The 20,244-nt window shown below is 48.3% G+C and overlaps 1 protein-coding gene across 4 annotated transcripts in view; it reads left to right on the forward strand.

Moving 5' to 3' along the window:
* LOC115457896 (acetolactate synthase-like protein) overlaps positions 1-17,874 on the forward strand; it is a 226,003-nt gene extending 208,129 nt beyond the window's left edge. For all 4 annotated transcript variants that reach the window (XM_030187572.1, XM_030187574.1, XM_030187573.1 and 1 more), the window contains one exon: positions 17,574-17,874. In XM_030187572.1, the coding sequence (XP_030043432.1) occupies positions 17,574-17,752 (179 nt within the window). In that variant the 3' untranslated portion in view covers positions 17,753-17,874. The remainder of the gene's footprint in view (positions 1-17,573) is intronic.
* Positions 17,875-20,244: the final 2,370 nt, after the last annotated feature.

The following is a 20,244-nucleotide window of genomic DNA, read 5'->3' on the forward strand; positions in this document are numbered from 1 at the left end:
AGGGTAACAGAACTCAACTTTGCTCTCTTAAAAACTGCATCCACATCAACACTTGGTAACTTCACTAGTAATGCTTTGATATCCCCAGTACACAATTCATGTCCTGCAGCATTTTGTTCAAGTGCTGCAATCCACTGATTCGCCCCTTTCTCAATAGGCGGAAGGGAAGAAATCAGCTTAATTAAATCCAGAAAAGTTCACGGCACATATTTCTTAGGTGGTCTACTCTGTCCAGACTGCCGTTTACCAAATATCATTGGAAATTGCCCATTATGTCTCGTTTCGTAGTTCTCCCACACTAGTAAACCTTCCCACATGTACTTCATGTCCCATTTAGGGTCTCCTACTCCCCCACAAATACACAGTTGTGCGGTATTCATATGCACAGTTTGAAAAGAACCTTCTCAAGGATAGGGAGACATTTGTGTGGTCATAGATTCTGTCCATCCCACTAAATTATCCACCCAAGGATCTACAAAATAGTCTGAATGTTCTCCCTGAAGCACAATCTGCTTAGGGGTACAAGCTTGCGCCTGAATCACAAATGTTCTAGCTACTGCATCCCTGAGCCTGTCCACTATGTTATCACTGGGCTGGTCATACTCCCAAGGGGGATTTAAAGGATCCTCCTCCTCATCCTCCCAATCACTATCATTAATAGGAAGAGGACTGGGATGATTTGAATTTTAGACTGTTATCAATAGAAATCAAACAAAATAAAACATGGAAAAGAAAATAAGATGATACCTTTTTTATTGGACATAATTTAATACATTTCTTGATTAGCTTTCGAAGGTTGCCCTTCTTTGTCAGATCGGAAATAAGATTATATTCTGCTACTCAATCTCATGATATAAAAAAGGTTATTCTCCGAGGACAAGCAGGCTGCTTGTTCTCACTGATGGGTCGGCATCCACGGCGGCCCGGGAATGGAGGATTTTTCCAGCAAAAATCAAAAAAGCTTTAAGACAGCTTCCGGAGTGGGAGGGACTCGCAGCGCGCATGCGCAGCCTTCTTCCTGCCCGCGCGCGTCCGTTCCCGCCTCAGTTTTTCTTTTTCCACGGAGGAGAGTGGCTGCTTGTCGGTCTCTCGCCCTCAGGCCTAGAGAAAGACTTTGGCATTTTTCGCGCTCTTGTTTGCGCTTTTTTTGTTGTTTTATGTCGCCTATTTGGCCGCATGTACGCGGTTCTCATTTTTGTGCCCCTCTGTTGGCACAATCGAGCCTTTTGATTTTGCCGCCACGATTTTTCTGCTCATGTCATCGAAGCCTCCCAGCGGCTTCAAGAAGTGCGCTCGGTGCCAGTGGTCGATCTCGGGCACTGACCCGCACGCATGGTGCATCCAGTGTCTTGGGCCCTATCATCGCCCAGACGCCTGTAAGTTGTGTCTGAGCTTGGAAAAGCGGACACAGGCGTCGAGAAGAGCTCTTCGGGACCGTCTTTTCGGAGCTCCGACTGATTCCTTGGCGTCGACGTCGATATCAGCACCGGGGATGTCATCGACATCTGGAGCGCAGGTAATGGCTGTCCGGACTTCACCACTAGATGGGAGTAGTGAGCCGAGGAGGCGTGTGGATTCCACGTCGGTACCGAAGAAGGCGAAGAAGCATCATCATCGGTGTCCTTCGAGACACGGTACTGGGAGCTCCGGGGCATTGAAGGATTCGGCACCTAAGAAGCATCGACGCCGGGAGCAGCGCTCACCCTCCATACATGAGGTGTCGGTGCGTAGATCTTCGGACAGCCCGGTACCGCCTCTCAGGCCTCCACAGATTCTGACCCCGACTTCTGCACTGGCCCCACAGCCTTCCTCAACAGCGGCTCTAGACGAGCGCATCCGAGCAGGGTCTGTGTAGGACAAGACCAACTCCGTAAGAGTTCATCTTAGTGCGATTAGTGCTTACCATCAGTGTGTGGAAGGTCAGCCTATCTCTGGTCAGCCTTTAGTTGTTCGCTTCATGAGAGGTTTGCTTTTGTCAAAGCCCCCTGTCAAACCTCCACCAGTGTCATGGGATCTCAATGTCGTTCTCACCCAGCTGATGAAACCTCCTTTTGAGCCACTGGATTCCTGCCATCTGAAGTACTTGACCAGGAAGGTCATTTTCTTGGTGGCTGTTACTTCAGCTCGTAGAGTCAGTGAGCTGCAAGCCTTGGTAGCCCATGCTCCCTATACTAAATTTCATAACAGAGTAGTCCTCCGCACGCACCCTAAGTTCTTGCTGAAGGTGGTGTCGGAGTTCCATCTGAACCAGTCAATTGTCTTGCCAACATTTTTTCCCCGTCCTCATACCCACCCTGCTGAACGTCAGTTGCACACATTGGACTGCAAGAGAGCATTGGCCTTCTATGTGGAGCGGGCAAACCCCTTCAGACAGTCCGCCCAAATGTTTGTTTCTTTCAATCCCAACAGAAGGGGAGTTGCTGTCAGGAAACGCACCATTTTCAATTGGCTAGCAGATGGCATTTCCTTCATTTATGCCCAGGCTGTGCTGACTCTTATGGGTCATGTCACGGCTCATAGTGTTAGAGCCATGGCAGCATCGATGGCTCACTTGAAGTCAGCCTCTGTAGAAGAGATTTGCAAGGCTACAACGTGGTCATCAATTCAGACATTCACATCTCAGTACTGCTCCAGCAGGATACCCGATGTGACAGTCGGGTTGGGCAGTCGGTGCTGCAGAATCTGTTTGGGGTTTAGAATCCATTTTTATTCTGTTCCAGGCTGCACTCTCAGATGTTTCTTTGTAGGTCAATCTTTATTATGTCCTCGCCGTTGCGATGCCCAATTGACCTTCTTTTGTTGTTTTGAGTGAACCTGGGCGCTAGGGATACCCCATCAGTGAGAACAATCAGCCTGCTGTCCTCGGAGAATACCGGCTACAGGTAAGTATCTTCGCTTTTCTGGTATTTTTACCAATCTCCTGCTCCTTTTCATATGTACACTTTGTGCTCATTGGCCATTTCCTTGTCTCTTAAACGTGATCCCTTCATGCAACAACAGCAAACAAATGGCTCCTTCTTCCCTTAACATATATTTGTGGAGGAACATTTCCTTCTTTGGAGGGTCCTCAGCCTCACTCACCATCAAGGTTATATCAATTTTTGTTTGCCATTTACGGGCCGCATAGCTTCAGTTTCTCATGTTTTTCTTTGTCATGTGATTTTCTAGCAGTGTATAACAACATTTGCTATTTACTAGGAAATAAAAGTTACGCACTTGGTGTACAAGCAGTAGGGAGAAACAAAACTTATGACAGCTGATCTGAGTACTTGCAGACCAAGCAGAGGAAGGAATATACACAATAACAGAAAAGATGGTATTTAATATCTTCATTGCATTTGTTCAAGCTATTTTTTGTCATGATTGAAGATTAACCTATTACCTTTAGCTCTTATCATAGGACGAACTTTCCTCTTGTAACCTAAGCTAATCTGTCCCTTTGTCCCAACTATGTATTTCTCCTTTCTCCGAGGACAAGCAGGCTGCTTGTTCTCACGACTGGGTGACGTCCGCGGCAGCCCCCACCAACCGGAAAAAGCTTCGCGGGATGGTCGGCACGCAGGGCACGCCCACCGCGCATGCGCGGCCATCTTCCCGCCCGTGCGCGACCGCTCCCGCCAGTTCCTTTTTTTCCGCGTCTGGAGAGAGTCGTGCTTTGCCGCTCTCTCTATTTTCAGCCGCCGGAAAGTCGATCGCGTTTACGCGAATCGTTTCTTTTTTTCTATTTAGTTTTTGTACACCGCCCGGGTTTCTTTTTATAAAAAAAAAAAAAAAAAAAAACCTGAGCGTGTGGAGCACGCGCTCCCCTTTTTTCCCTCGTTTCTAGCGGGGACGCCGCGTTGCGGCCTAGTGGTCGCACGGTCGTTTTTCCCTTTTCGAGGTGTGATTTCCGCCACCATCGACGACTTTGACTTCGCCGACGCGATTTTTCCGTCGATGTCCTCGAAGGTCCCGAGTGGATTTAAAAAGTGTGGTCGGTGCGGCCGGCCGATCTCGCAGACCGACACCCACGCTTGGTGCCTCCAGTGCCTCAGGCCGGAGCACAATCTCAAGTCGTGTCCCCTGTGTCTCGGTCTCCGGAAACGGACTCAGGTTGCGAGGCAAGTTCTACGGGACCGTCTTTTTGGAACTTGCGCCGGCCCCTCGACGTCGACCTCGACGGCATCGGTATCGACGCCCGGTCCTTCGGTACCGGTATCGATGCCCGAGACATCGGCACCGATGGCATCGACCCCAGGAGAACAGGTCCCGTCGGCCCGCCGGTCCTCCGGTGAGGGTAGAGGTGAGAGGCCGCGTGGGCAGTCGGCCCCGGTCACTCCCTCAGCCCGTGGTCCACGGGACCGAACCCTGTCTGACCCGGTTCCTCGAGACCGAGGGGGATCGTCCTCCTCCTCCTCCATACCTCCCGGCGCCGGTGACGCGCATCGCAAAAAGAACAAGAAGCGTCGTCACCGGTCGCCCTCGGTGCATCCGGACATCGGAGAGGAGGCGACGCCGAAGCGTCCACGCCGAGAGGAGAGGTCCCCGTCGGTTGTGGAGGTACCGACGCGTCAGGGTTCCGGCACCTCTGTGCCGTCTCCTGGCCCCCATCAGCTTCTGGCACCGACACCCCTATCGGCCCCACCGCCTTTCCCGGCAGCGGGCCTGGACGAGTGCCTCAGAGCCATCCTTCCGGGGATTCTGGAAGGGCTGATGCGCCAGGCTGTGCCGGCGCCGGGGGTGCTTGCGCCCTCGGCGCTGATGTCTGTGGCGCCGGCGAGCTCTAGCCCGGCGCCGGGGCCGTCGACACCGCCGCCGCTTGCGGCGCCGGTCTCGACCGCCACGCAGGTGGAGTCCCCGTCGACGTCGATGGAGGGAGCTCCGTCCCCGCCGGCGCGGGAGTCCACCGCTCGACGACACCGAGACCTCGGTGCCTCGACGTCGAGCCGGGCCCGGTTCAGGACTCAGCTACATGAGCTTATGTCCGATACCGAGGATGAGGCCTCGTGGGGGGAAGAGGAGGACCCTAGATATTTCTCCTCAGAGGAGTCTACGGGCCTTCCCTCGGACCCCACGCCTTCACCGGAGAGGAAGCTCTCACCTCCTGAGAGTCTCTCCTTTGCCTCCTTTGTGCGGGATATGTCTATTAGCATTCCCTTCCCCGTGGTCTCTGTGGAAGAGCCGAGGGCCGAGATGCTCGAGGTCCTCGACTATCCATCACCACCTAGAGAGTCCTCCACGGTACCGCTGCACAATGTCCTCAAGGAGACACTGCTTCGGAACTGGGTGCGACCGTTAACTAACCCCACCATTCCCAAGAAAGCAGAGTCCCAGTACAGGATCCACTCTGACCCAGACTTAATGCGGCCCCAACTGCCCCATGACTCGGCGGTCGTGGATTCTGCTCTCAAGAGGGCACGGAGTTCGAGGGATACCGCCTCGGCGCCCCCGGGGCGGGAGTCTCGCACTCTGGACTCGTTTGGGAGGAAGGCCTACCAATCCTCCATGCTCGTGACCCGTATCCAGTCATACCTGCTCTATATGAGCATCCACATGCGGACCAATGTGCAGCAACTGGCGGACCTGGTCGATAAGCTCCCGCCGGAGCAGTCCAGGCCTTATCAGGAGGTGGTCAGGCAGCTGAAGGCGTGCAGAAAGTTCCTGTCCAGGGGTATCTATGACACCTGTGACGTGGCATCTCGTGCTGCGGCCCAAGGTATAGTGATGTGCAGGCTCTCATGGCTGCGTGCCTCTGACCTGGACAACTGCACCCAGCAGAGACTGGCCGACGTCCCTTGCCGGGGGGATAACATTTTTGGTGAGAAGGTCGAGCAGCTGGTGGACCAACTGCATCAGCGGGAAACCGCCCTCGACAAGCTCTCCCACCGGGCGCCTTCAGCATCCACCTCAGCAGGTGGACGTTTTTCCCGGGCCCGGCAGGCTGCACCCTATTCTTTTGCAAAGCGTAGGTACAACCAGCCGGCCCGAAGGCCTCGTCAGGCACAGGGACAGCCCCAGCGCGCTCGTTCTCGTCAACAGCGTGCGCCTAAGCAGCCCCCTGCGCCTCCACAGCAAAAGCCGGGGACGGGCTTTTGACTGGATCCACGGGAACATAGCCGCCCTCAAAGTGTCCGTACCGGACGATCTGCCGGTCGGGGGGAGGTTAAGATTTTTTCACCTAAGGTGGCCTCTCATAACCTCCGACCAGTGGGTTCTCCAAATAGTGCGGTGCGGATACGCCCTGAATTTGGCCTCCCTGCCACCAAATTGTCCTCCGGGAGCTCAATCTTTCAGCTCCCATCACAAGCAGGTACTTGCAGAGGAACTCTCCGCCCTTCTCAGCGCCAATGCGGTCGAGCCCGTACCACCCGGGCAGGAAGGGCAGGGATTCTATTCCAGGTACTTCCTTGTGGAAAAGAAAACGGGGGATGCGTCCCATCCTAGACCTGAGAGGCCTGAACAAATTCCTGGTCAAAGAAAAGTTCAGGATGCTTTCCTTGGGCACCCTTCTGCCAATGATTCAGAAAAACGATTGGCTATGTTCCCTGGATTTAAAGGACGCATACACTCACATCCCGATACTGCCAGCTCACAGACAGTATCTCAGATTCCGCCTGGGCGCACGGCACTTTCAGTATTGTGTGCTGCCCTTTGGGCTCGCCTCTGCCCCACGAGTGTTTACAAAGTGCCTCGTGGTGGTAGCGGCCTACCTACGCAAGCTGGGAGTGCACGTGTTCCCATATCTCGACGATTGGCTGGTCAAGAACACCTCGGAGGCGGGAGCCCTCCGGTCTATGCAATGCACTACTCGACTTCTGGAGCTGCTGGGGTTTGTGATAAATTACCCAAAGTCCCATCTCCAGCCAACACAGTCTCTGGAATTCATAGGAGCTCTGCTGAATGCCCAGACGGCTCAGGCCTACCTTCCCGAAGCGAGAGCCAACAACCTCCTGTCCCTGGCTTCGCAGACCAGAGCGTCTCAGCAGATCACAGCTCGGCAGATGTTGAGACTTCTGGGTCATATGGCCTCCACAGTTCATGTGACTCCCATGGCTCGTCTTCACATGAGATCTGCTGAATGGACCCTAGCTTCCCAGTGGTTTCAAGCCACCGGGAATCTAGAAGATGTCATCCGCCTCTCCACCAGTTGCCGCACTTCACTGCTCTGGTGGACCATCCGGACCAATTTGACCCTGGGACGTCCATTCCAAATTCCGCAGCCCACGAAAGTGCTGACGACGGATGCATCTCGCCTGGGGTGGGGAGCTCATGTCGATGGGCTTCACACCCAGGGTCTGTGGTCCCTCCAGGAAAAGGATCTGCAGATCAACCTCCTGGAGCTCCGAGCGATCTGGAACGCACTGAAGGCTTTCAGAGATCGGCTGTCCTACCAAATTATCCAAATTCGGACAGACAATCAGGTTGCAATGTATTACGTCAACAAGCAGGGGGGCACCGGATCTCGCCCCCTGTGTCAGGAAGCCGTCGGGATGTGGCGTTGGGCGTGCCGGTTCGGCATGCTTCTCCAAGCCACGTACCTGGCAGGCGTAAACAACAGTCTGGCCGACAGACTGAGCAGAGTCATGCAACCGCACGAGTGGTCGCTCCATTCCAGAGTGGTACGCAAGATCTTCCGAGAGTGGGGCACCCCTCGGTGGACCTTTTCGCCTCTCGGACCAACCACAAGCTGCCTCTGTTCTGTTCCAGACTCCAGGCACACGGCAGGCTAGCGTCAGATGCCTTTCTCCTTCATTGGGGGACCGGCCTCCTGTATGCTTATCCTCCCATACCTTTGGTGGGGAAGACCTTACTGAAGCTCAAGCAAGACCGCGGCACCATGATTCTGATCGCGCCCTTTTGGCCCCGTCAGATCTGGTTTCCTCTTCTTCTGGAGTTGTCCTCCGAAGAACCGTGGAGATTGGAGTGTTTTCCGACTCTCATCTCGCAGAACGACGGAGCGTTGCTGCACCCCAACCTTCAATCCCTGGCTCTCACGGCCTGGATGTTGAGGGCGTAGACTTCGCTGCGTTGGGTCTGTCTGAGGGTGTCTCCCGTGTCTTGCTTGCCTCTAGGAAGGATTCCACTAAAAAGAGTTACTTTTTCAAGTGGAGGAGGTTTGTCGTTTGGTGTGAGAACAAGGCCCTAGAACCTCGTTCTTGTCCTGCACAGAACCTGCTTGAATACCTTCTGCACTTATCAGAGTCTGGCCTCAAGACCAACTCAGTAAGGAATCACCTTAGTGCGATTAGTGCTTACCATTATCGTGTGGAAGGTAAAGCCATCTCTGGAGAGCCTTTAGTAGTTCGATTCATGAGAGGCTTGCTTTTGTCAAAGCCCCCTATCAAGCCTCCTACAGTGTCATGGGATCTCAACGTCGTCCTCACCCAGCTGATGAAACCTCCTTTTGAGCCACTGAATACCTGCCATCTGAAGTACTTGACCTGGAAGGTCATGTTCTTGGTGGCAGTTACTTCAGCTCGTAGGGTCAGTGAGCTTCAAGCCCTAGTAGCCCATGCTCCATATACCAAATTTCATCACAACAGAGTAGTGCTCCGCACCCACCCAAAGTTCCTGCCGAAGGTGGTGTCGGAGTTCCATCTTAACCAGTCAATTGTCTTGCCAACATTCTTCCCCAGGCCGCATACCCGCCCTGCTGAACGTCAGTTGCACACATTGGACTGCAAGAGAGCATTGGCCTTCTACTTGGAGCGGACACAGCCCCACAGACAGTCCGCCCAATTGTTTATTTCTTTCGACCCTAACAGGCTAGGGGTCGCTGTCGGGAAACGCACCATCTCCAATTGGCTAGCAGATTGCATTTCCTTCACTTACGCCCAGGCTGGGCTGGCTCTTGAGGGTCATGTCACGGCTCATAGTGTCAGAGCCATGGCAGCGTTGGTGGCCCACTTGAAGTCAGCCACTATTGAAGAGATTTGCAAGGCTGCGGCGTGGTCATCTGTCCACACATTCACATCACATTACTGCCTCCAGCAGGATACCCGACGCGACAGTCGGTTCGGGCAGTCGGTGCTGCAGAATCTGTTTGGGGTGTAAATCCAACTCCACCCTCCAGGACCCGAATTTATTCTGGTCAGGCTGCACTCTCAGTTAGTTGTTCTTCGTAGGTCAATTTCTGTTGTACCCTCGCCGTTGCGAGGTTCAATTGACCTGGGTTCTTGTTTTGAGTGAGCCTGAAAGCTAGGGATACCCCAGTCGTGAGAACAAGCAGCCTGCTTGTCCTCGGAGAAAGTGAATGATACATACCTGTAGCAGGTGTTCTCCGAGGACAGCAGGCTGATTGTTCTCACCTACCCTCCCTCCTCCTCTTTGGAGTTGTGTTTCATATATTTTATTGCTTGTCATTCAACTGGCGGAGCGGTCGCGCACGGGCGGGAAGACGGCCGCGCATGCGCGGTGGGCGTGCCCTGCGTGCCGACCGTCCCGCGAAGCTTTTTCCGGTTGGTGGGGGCTGCCGCGGACGTCACCCAGTCGTGAGAACAATCAGCCTGCTGTCCTCGGAGAACACCTGCTACAGGTATGTATCATTCACTATCCGGAACTGGTAATCACCACTTGCGGAATTATGTAAGCCACATTGAGCCTGCAAATAAGTGGGAAAATGTGGGATGCAAATGTTATAAATAAGTAAATTTGCAGACAATTTCTGTCCTGTTTTCTTTCTCTGCAGTTATTCCCTGGCTTAAATGATGATGATCTGTACTATATGGAACAGAATCTGTTATTTATCTCCTATTTTCTTGCTTCATTATTCTATTTTTTACATTCTGCTGTATGAGTTTTTGATACAAGTGATAGGGTTCTAGAATGTGTCAACCTCTTAATCATTTAAGAATCAGCATCAGCTCATCCTGCTACAGAAATCAGTTCAGTCACGTAAATGGTAATTTATTCGTTTAAGTTTTGCATATAGTATAATCGATAATGTTACTGTTCTTTATTAATAATTCAATGCTTATACATATGGACAGGAAGAGGTAGGGAGGGTCATGGGTGGAGGGAGAAAACATTAACAAAAGATTGATGATGTACTTTATTATTGTATAACCTCGTTTATGCAAGAGAATGGCTGTATTTCTTTGTTTATCATCAGTTAAAAAACATTGAATATAAAGTACATTCTACAACTTTACTCCAGCCAGAATTCTGTGCCCCCCCCCCCCCCCCAAAAAAAAAAAAAATCAAAACTCTGCACACAAAATTTGCAAATTCTGCAAGTTTATTTGTCATAATTTAAATATTACAGGCCCCCCCCCCCCTCGACACTCACACATAATATCCATACTCCTTCCAATTCTGGCTGGCTGGTGAGCCCCACCTTTTTGAGCCCTCCACTAACTCCATCCAAATTCTGGCTGGCTGGTGAGCCCACACCTTTTTGAGGTCCCCACAATCTATCCAAATTCTGGTTGGCTGCCCCCCCCCCCCCAAGCCTCAGTTGGCCCAACCCAGGCCCACCTTAACATCCCTGGTGGTCCAGTGGCCTCTTCGGGGGTAGGAAAGAACCCCACTCTTTCCTGCCTGCTGCCGCGTTGCTCTGGGCCTGTCCCTCCACTTCTTCAAAATGGCTGCCGAGACATCTTGTGGCAGCCTCATGAGATTAACGCTTGAAGTCTTAGCAGCTATTTTAGTACATAAGTAATGCCACACTGGGAAGAGACCAAGGGTCCATCGAGCCCAGCATCCTGTCCACGACAGCGGCCAATCCAGGCCAAGGGAACCTGGCAAGCTTCCCAAACGTACAAACATTTTACACGTTATTCCTGGAATTGTGGATTTTTCCCAAGTCCATTTAGTAGTGGTTTATGGACTTGTCCTTAAGGAAACCGTCTAACCCCTTTTTCAACTCTGTCAAGCTAACCGCCTTCACCACGTTCTCCGGCAACGAATTCTAGAGTTTAATTATGCGTTGGGTGAAGAAAATTTTTCTCTGATTTGTTTTAAATGTACTACACTGTAGTTTCATCGCTTGCCCCCTAGTCCTAGTATTTTTGGAAAGCGTGAACAGATGCTTCACATCCACCTGTTCCACTCCACTCATTATTTTATATACCTCTATCATGTCTTCCCTCAGCTGTCTCTTCTCCAAGCTGAAAAGCCCTAGCCTCTGTAGTCTTTCTTTATAGGGAGAAAGAAGCAGCGGCAATGGCCAGAGAGCAGTGACAGCGGGCAGGAAAGAGTGGGGTTTTTTCCTGTCCCTGCAGAGGCCACTAGACCACCAGGGGTGTTAAGGTGGGCCTGGGAAGAGCCTATTGAGGCTCGCGGGGTGGCAGGGGGCCAGCCAGCATTCCTGGGTTAACTACCACAGTAGATTCTGTGGGGAAAAAGGGAAATTCTGTGGGGTTTGGGAATGCTATGCAGTTGTGCAGAATTTTGACAGGAGTACAATTTGCATATTGATTACACATTTAACTTATTAAAATAATGGCAAATATATAAGTGTGTGTGCACATTTGCACGTACATGCTAAAATTCTATCCAAGGACTCTTCTGTAAATATGGTACATATCTTATATAGTGTGTATTTTACAGGTAAGCATACACGTAGGCAAAGCATGGGCAGGACTCATAATTATGTAAGTTAAGTTACAGAATACTATGTTATGCACATATCTCTGGTATTTACACACATGCAGTTATGCCAGCTCTATGGTAAGTACTGATGCCTAAATTATAAGTATGTATTTTTGCTGTTAGGCTAGTATTGTATAAAGGAAAGTAGAAATCTACGTTTCTTTATAGAATAGGCTCCTGGCAAACATCCTGTCAATGCCTATTTATAGGCTAACAGAGAATTACCTCCATAGAGGGCAGTTCTATAAAGGGGCACCTGTTTAGAGCCTGTTCTATAAAGGAAAGTAGGCACCTACTTTTCTTCATTGAATTTTATGGCCAAGTGTATTTATATGCATGTATGCATTTAGGCATGAGCACCAGCCGTAGATCTTCACACCTAAATTCTGGAGCTACATGCATAACTTATGGTATTCTCTGTTATGTGTATAAGGGGCCCTTTTACTAAGCTGCAGTAGGCTCTGCATGTGTGCAGTGCATGCCAACATGAAACTACCGCCAGGCCAGTGCGCCCTCCTTGCAGTAATTTCAGATTTGGCGCACGCCCATAATGCCTGGATCAATTATTTCCTCTACGTGCGCTGGTTCCGGCGGTAATCGGCATTTGGTGTGTACCAACCAGTCACCACACGTAGCGTGTGAGCCTTTACCGCTAGATTAATGGGTGGCGTTAAGGTCTCAGGCTAGTTTTGGGCACGCATTGGTTTCATTTTTACTGCAGGCCCTTTTCCCATTCCATTAAAAAAAAACAAAAACATTTTTTGTAGATGCGGTAAAAATTTGCCCGGCATGTGCCTAATACACGCGCCTATACTACCACAGGCCACTTTTTACCGCGGCTTAGTAAAAGGACTCCTAAGTGTGCACCCTGCCCAGACTCCGCCCATGTAACATAGTAACATAGTAAATGACGGCAGATAAAGACCTGAACGATCCATCCAATCTGCCAGAATATCGACCCTTGAGTGTTCTAGACAAGTGGTTCCCAAATTTAATCATCAACACCATAGGAAATATGCCAAAATGCCTAGACTTAAGTATTACTTCAATTACTCCAAAGCAGACCAGGACATGCTTGCCACAGGGATAACATAAAAGGAAAGATCACAAAACTGTGCAAGAAATTTAATGCAACATAGGGAGGCAAATCTGGTTCTCAGGTCCCCAAATAATTTGATCTGAAGCCAATTAACGCATTTTCCTGTGGTAAAGCTGCATATTAGCCACCAGCCTATCAGTGGGTAGAAGTGTCTGATATATATATATATATATATATATATTTTGTAAACATGAGGCTATTGTGATGAATTGTGAAGCTCCCACCTCAGGCTCCCCGATCCCTCTTTCACTCAGGGTGAGCTGGTTCTCAGTATGCAGATTTTATGCAAATTCAGATCCTACCCCTTCTTACTCGGGGTGACCTGGTTCTCAAAAAAAGCAAACAGAGTCAGGTCTTATCAACAGGATTTCTTCCATACAAATCTTTATTCCAGCCCATGGGGCACACCTCTCTTAGCTTTAAACACTTTCACAAGCTCAACAGTTCTTCCAGCTTAACCACTTTATTTCTTCCTCTCAGTGCAATCTTCCAGTTTAAACATTACTTCTTGCACAGTCCAATGTCCCTCAATTCCTTCCTCCTGAGCCTTTTCCCACTGGCATTTGGGCTCAGTACTAGCTCAGTCCCGGACACCCAGTCCCTCCTTGTAGCACACCGCTTTAGACACCCAGTCTCTTCTCAATATTCACTCTGGGACATCCTGTACCTCTTCACTGTTCTAAACACAGTCTTTGCACCTGGGACACACAGTACCTCTTTGAACACATAGTTCTTAGCCTGGCACTCTAGGGCCTTCTTACCCCAGCCAGCTTCCTTGCCTTGCACACCAGTTCTCCTCTCGTCCCAAAAGGGCTCAGCCAGTATTTCCCCTGAGGAATGCTGCCTCAGCTACCAGCTCTCTTCTTCCCACTGCTAGCTCTCTCCCCCTTGTAGCACACAGGTGGGGTATTAAGGGTTTAATGGCAAACAGGACCCAGCCCATAACCGGCTGCACCTGTTTCCTCCTCCAGGACTCTCCCCGGTCCTAGCGAGCTCCAGCTATACCTCCCCTTTCTGGCTCCCTTTTGACTCACCTAGCCCTTCTCCCTGGACATTTTAGGGGGGTCAGCGCCCTCTAGGGGCCTAACCAGGGTAGGACAGCCTCTTCCTTATCACAATATATATATATATATATATATATATATATATATATATATATATATATATATATATATATATATATATATATATATATATATATATATATATATATCCCGGATGTGACTATCACTATATATATATATACTCAGCTGGTATGGGTGAGGGGGAAGCTAGTGGAAGGAGAATGATTGGTTGTGAGAGCAGAAGCCAGGGATTGATTAGGCAGGTGGGAAGGAGTCCCAGAGGAGTTCAGTTCAGGAGGAAAGAAGAAGTGAGAGAGAAGCAGTTGCAGGGAAAATCCCTTGGGTGTGAGAAGTCCCTAAAGTATTGAAACCTCGTGAAGGTAAAGGCTGCTTTGTGATTTAACTGGGATGATGAACCGAATGAACTGTTTGTCTTGGGAATTGAACTACTGTTTACTGTGCACTGGATAAAAGGCCCAGACTGAAGCTGACTGTGATCCTGTATTGAATCCTGGTAGGTGCTGGCAGCCTACTGCTTAAAGGGGACTATTTGCCACACACTTTCAGGTGGCTTACATGTGTTTAAGATCGAAGGTGAATGCTGCTGTTGGAACCTTAAGATTGAAGCTTCTCCTTCTTACCTACAAATGCACTCAGTCTGCAGCCCCTCATTACCTCTCTACCCTCATCTCCCCTTACGTCCCCGCCCGAAACCTCCGCTCACAGGACAAATCCCTCCTCTCAGTACCCTTTTCCACTACCGCCAACTCCAGACTCCGCCCATTCTGCCTCGCCTCACCCTATGCTTGGAATAAACTTCCTGAGCCCCTACGCCAAGCCCCCTCCCTACCCATCTTCAAATCCTTGCTCAAAGCCCACCTCTTCAATGTTGCCTTCGGCACCTAACCTTTATACCTTTCAGGAAATCTAGACTGCCCCAATTTGACTGCCCCTACTTGACTGACTGTACATTTGTCCTTTAGATTGTAAGCTCTTTGAGCAGGGACTGTCCTTCTATGTTAAATTGTACAGCGCTGCGTAACCCTAGTAGCGCTCTAGAAATGTTAAATAGTAGTAGTAGTAGTAGAAGTTGCTGGTGGACATTTGTTTCTTGATTGTACCGGGAGCGCTCTCCCTGGTGACTATATACTGATTCCATACTTTATCTCAACCACTGGGATGGCAGATGCAACAGCGTACTAAACAAAATAGCACCCTTAAAAACAAAAATATCAAAAAGACAAAACACTATACCTTGGTTCAATGATGAACTAAAAAAACTCAAAACACAATCTAGAAAACTTGAACGAGTATGGAGAAAGACAAAAGATGAACACACACTCAACGCATGGAAACAAATACATAGAAAATACAAATACGCAATAAAACAAACCAAAAGGTCCTACTACAAAACCAAATTAGGACCGGACTACAAAGATATGAAGAAACTATTCCAACTTGTAAATAAGTTACTAGACACCACCCCTATCACCACAACCAACACAGACATCCCACCCGCAGACAAACTTGCTAACTAACGAAAAAATAATAAAACTATGCAGCACACTTCCTCATCACAATACCAACATCGAAATCTTCTTCAACGATTTGGACCCATCCTCCGAAGGATACCCAACTGACCGCATTTGGGCAACATTTAATCTCCTCAGCACCGAATCAGTTACACAAGCGACTCACAGGTTCGCCAAGACCCACTGCAAACTGGATACTTGTCCCAGTTATCTACTCAAGTCTGCCCCAGACTGCTTCATAGCAGACCTTACATCCCATCTAAACTTCATGTTACAACAAGGTCTCTTCCCTGAGGAACATGGCAACATCCTACTCACCCCAATACCAAAAGACGCCAAGAAAAGCACAAACGATATCACCAGTTACCGCCCAGTTGCGTCTATCCCATTAGAAGTAAAAATGATGGAGAGCTTTGTGACTAAACAGCTTACAGAATACCTGGACAAGTTCTCAATACTACGTAATTCACAATCAGGATTCTGATCCCACCATAGCACCGAAACTGTCCTAGTCACCCTCCTGGCCAAATTCAAGTAGGAGATTGCCATAGGCAAAAGCATACTTCTCCTCCAGTTCGACATGTCGAGCGCATTCGACATGGTAAACCACAACATACTACTAAGAATACTAGGCCACTTCGGGATTGAAGGAAACGTACTTAACTGGATCAAAGGCTTTCTGACCACCAGAACTTATCAAGTAAAATCAAAGTCAAACATATCACCACCGTGGAAAGCAGTCTGCGGAGTACCTCAGGGATCACCATTATCACCAATACTCTTCAACATGATGATGATTCCACTGGCAGGCACAGTCCTTATCCAACCGAGGCCTTAACCCATTCATTTACGCAGATGATGTTACAATATACATCCCCTTCAGACATGATCTGACAGAAATAACCAACAAAATCAACGATAGTCTGAACATCATGGACTCCTGGGCAAACTCATTCCAACTGAACACTGAAAAAACACATTGCCTCATCCTCTCCTCTCCATATAACAAATACAAACCCACAACCATAAATACTCCAGGACATACACTCCCTACCTCAGACAGTTTGAAAATACTCGGTGTCACACTCGATCGCAACCTTACCCTCGAGAGCCAAGTAAACTCTGTAACAAAGAAAATGTTCTATTCAATGTGGAAGCTCAAACGATTAAAACCTTTCTTCCCAAGAGCAACTTTTCAATACCTAATACAATCAGTGGTCCTAAGCCATGCAGGTTATTGCAATAGAATCTACGCGGGCTGCAAAGAACAACTCATAAAAAAAAACTCCAGACTGCCCAAAATACAGCAGCCAGGCTGATTTTCAGCAAAACACGCTTTGAAGTGCCAAACCCCTCCGAGAAAAGTTGCATTGGCTCCCAATCAAAGAACGGATCATCTTAAAAATCTGCACCTTAGTCCACAAAATCATGTACGGCGTAGTCCCAGGATACATGACAGACCTTGTAGACTTACCAATAAGAAACAAAGTCAGATCATCAAGATCCTACCTAAACCTACACTACCCAAATTGCAAAGGACTGAAATACAAAACAACTTAACGCAGCCGGCTTCTCCTACATAAGCACACAACTATGGAATGGGCTCCCAAAAGCTGTGAAAACAATCCACGGCCACTTGAACTTCAGGAAATCACTAAAAACCTACCTCTTCAAAAAGGCCTACCCCAACGACCCCACGTAACCCTCTTCACCTACCAACACAGCATGACTATGATCGAACAGGACATCACGCAATCTTCATTCCGACCTTCCACTTATACCTCATACGATCACTATACAACTTTGTATTTGTTATCCACTGACTGGGAAAACGCTTTTGACGGTACTATGTAAGCCACATTGAGCCTGCAAATAGGTGGGAAAATGTGGGGTACAAATGCAACAAATAAATACTACTACTACTATTTAACATTTCTAAAGCGCTACCAGGGTTGCGCAGTGCTGTACAATTAACAAAGAAGTTAATAGTTACTAGGCACATGTTTACCGAGTGAGGAGATATTTTGTGTGCGCTTATACCTTTTATTGAGATGTGTGCTCTCTATATTTTCAAGTTTTGACACTCTTGTGAATGCCCACCGGCAAAGTACGTGCCATGAAAGTTATGCACATCACCGAATTTCCAGCATTTATGCATGAGTGTGCCATGAAAATGTTAGAGCCTTCTTTATAGAATAACCCCCACAATGATTAGTGCAGCCCTCCAGCTTATAAATTCTAATTTGAGGATTAATTTCTTTTATCTGTCTTCTAATAGTAACCTGAACTCTCTTAATTTTCATGCAGATTACCATGTTATTGCTGAAGGATTCGGTGGTAAAGGGTTTCTACTGACATGGAAGGAGGAATGCAAAATGAGTGACATCATCAAAGAAGCACAGCAGGAGTGCAAAAAAGGAAATGCAACCCTAATCAATGTTCTGATTGGAAAGACCAACTTCCGAGAAGGATCTATATCTGTTTGAGACATCTTCCTCACAGAAACTCCATGTAAAGCAGAACCTGCCTTTCCCTCAATGTTTCTCTCTCTTTTCTTACACTTTATAATGTCAAGAAGTCTTTCCGTTTATAAAACACAGTCTGTCTCTCCCCCCCCCCCCCCCCCCCCCGTACTTCCTCTATGAAATGTTTTTCAATGAAGCAGAGCCTGTTCATGTTTTTAGTAGGTCTGCACATCAATTACAAATTGTAATTGTGCGATTAATCACATGGACTAAAATGCAGGGGTGTTTTGAAAACTAGGCCAAGGTCAAATGAAAAGCAAAATTTCCAAAACATCCCTGCATTTCACATATAGTATACAGCACAAACGAAAAAACGCTGCCTCTTCTCTCTCCCTTTCACCCACCCCTACATAATATAGCCTTTATTTTTCTCTCTTTCACCTCCCACAGCAGTTCAGCCTTTCCTTTTCTCCCTTTCACCACCCCTCCATTAGTGTAGCCTTTCCTTCTTTTCCTTTCATCCCCTACCCCCCAGTCGTACAGCCTCTCTCCTTTCCCAGTCACCAGCCTGAGCACCCTGATCCTCTGCTTATGCAGAATCTGTCATCTACCCCCCTTCCCCCCACCGTTTAGCTTCTGTCATCTCTCCATCACTGATCTGGAGCAGCTTGGCTGGACCCGGAGTGCTCTCCAGCTTTGCTGCTTGAATTTAGTTTCAGCTGCTCCAGAGAGCCGTGAGATGCCTAAGCAGCTGAAACTAAATGCAAGCAGAAGCAAGAGGCAGATGCAGACCCAGAAGTGCTCAGAGCAATGTACTGGAGAGCACTCTGGGTCTGGCCGAGGATCACAGCTGCTCCAGGCCGGCAATGGGGGAGACAAGAGAGGCTAAACTGGGGGGGCGGGAGGGAGGAGGAAGAGTTGCAGCATTCTCTTCTCTCCCCTTATCACCTTTCAAATGGGGGGGGGGGGGCACATGGCAGTAGCATCTTTGAGGTTTGGCAGTGGCTGTTAGCATCTTTTGAGGATTCAGTGAGGGTGACAGAGCTATACTCCTAAAGTCGCAGCAGCCTAATTTGATTTCACTTCTGGTGTGTGGGGCAGCTTAGTGTGACTTGCTGCTGAGAAAAAAATTAAAGGAGACAGCTTCAGTTATAATGTGATTTTTTTCTGCTCTGCAGAGGATGTCTTCTAAGATTCTCTCTTGAAAATCTTCCCTCATACTTTCTATTTCTTGGGATCCTCGTTCTTTTACAGCCCGTTGATCAAAGGTAAATTCGGGTGCTAGAGTCCACTAGCTCCCACATTTACCTGTCCTTCGTGGTCGCTCCTGGAACCCTTTTCTTTTTGTAAATTGATGGCCACCCTCCAATATTCAGGTCCTGTGCTTGATTTTAATGACGAGTTACAGATTAATAGTAGATCTGCAATTTCCTTTGAGTTCTTTCCATACTCTGAGGACCGGGTAATTTTGCCTGTTACATCTTTCATGTTCAGTGAGATTTGTTTAAATGCCATTTCTAATATATATATATAAGTAAAGACTGAGGCAAAAAAATTCATTTAGGGATTCTTTTTCTCAAATCACTTAAACTTACAAAGTTCTGTAGGTTACTATTGGGCTCATTTTCGAAAGAGGACGTCCATCTTTCGACATAAATCGGGAGATGGACGTCCTTCTCCCAGGGACGTCCAAATTGGTATAATCGAATCCCGATTTAGGACGTCTCCAACTGCACTCCATTGCAAGGACGACCAAAGTTCAAGGGGGCGTGTCGGAGGCATAGCGAAGGCGGGACTTGGGTGTGCCAAACACTTGGACGTCTTTGACCCATAATTGAAGAAAACATGGACATCCCTGACAGACGTTTTCATCCGGACCTATTTTTCTTATGACTAAGGCACAAAAAGGTGCCCGAAATGACCAGATGACCACCGGAGAGAATCTGGGATGACCTCCCATTACTCCCCCAGTGGTCACTAACCCCCTACAATAGAACGTAGCAGTGACACTGGAGCAAAAAAGTAACCTAATACAAAATAAATGTACCAGTGGCGATTGACGTGCTTATTTAAAAATGAAGAAAAAGCCCTCAGAAACCGTGGGTAAAATACCCAGGGTTTGGTGTGCGGTTATATAAATTTTTGTAACACGCACCACGGTTCAATCATTGGGCTAAAAAAACTTCATTCTATAGTAAGCTCCTAATCTTATGGCTTTTTTTACTATATTGTATTTATTCTTTTTTAATTATTCATTTTTTAATGCATTCTTATTCTTTCCCACGTTGTGATAATCAATTCAAATATCCAATATTAGTAAGGCATGAAATATTGCTCTACTTAGCTTTGGAATCGGGCACTTTTAGTTGTCCGTTCGCGCTGCTTGGATTTAGAATCAGGCACTCTTCATTGTCCGTTCTACGGGGAACCCGTTTCGCCTAGAAACGTGGCTTCTTCAGGAACGGAGTGCTTTAGAAAAGTTTAGGGAAGCACAAACATAATTCAAAAGAGGC

Source organism: Microcaecilia unicolor, chromosome 14 (genome assembly GCF_901765095.1).
Source record: "Microcaecilia unicolor chromosome 14, aMicUni1.1, whole genome shotgun sequence".
In the NCBI taxonomy this organism is placed as follows: Eukaryota; Metazoa; Chordata; class Amphibia; order Gymnophiona; family Siphonopidae; genus Microcaecilia; species Microcaecilia unicolor.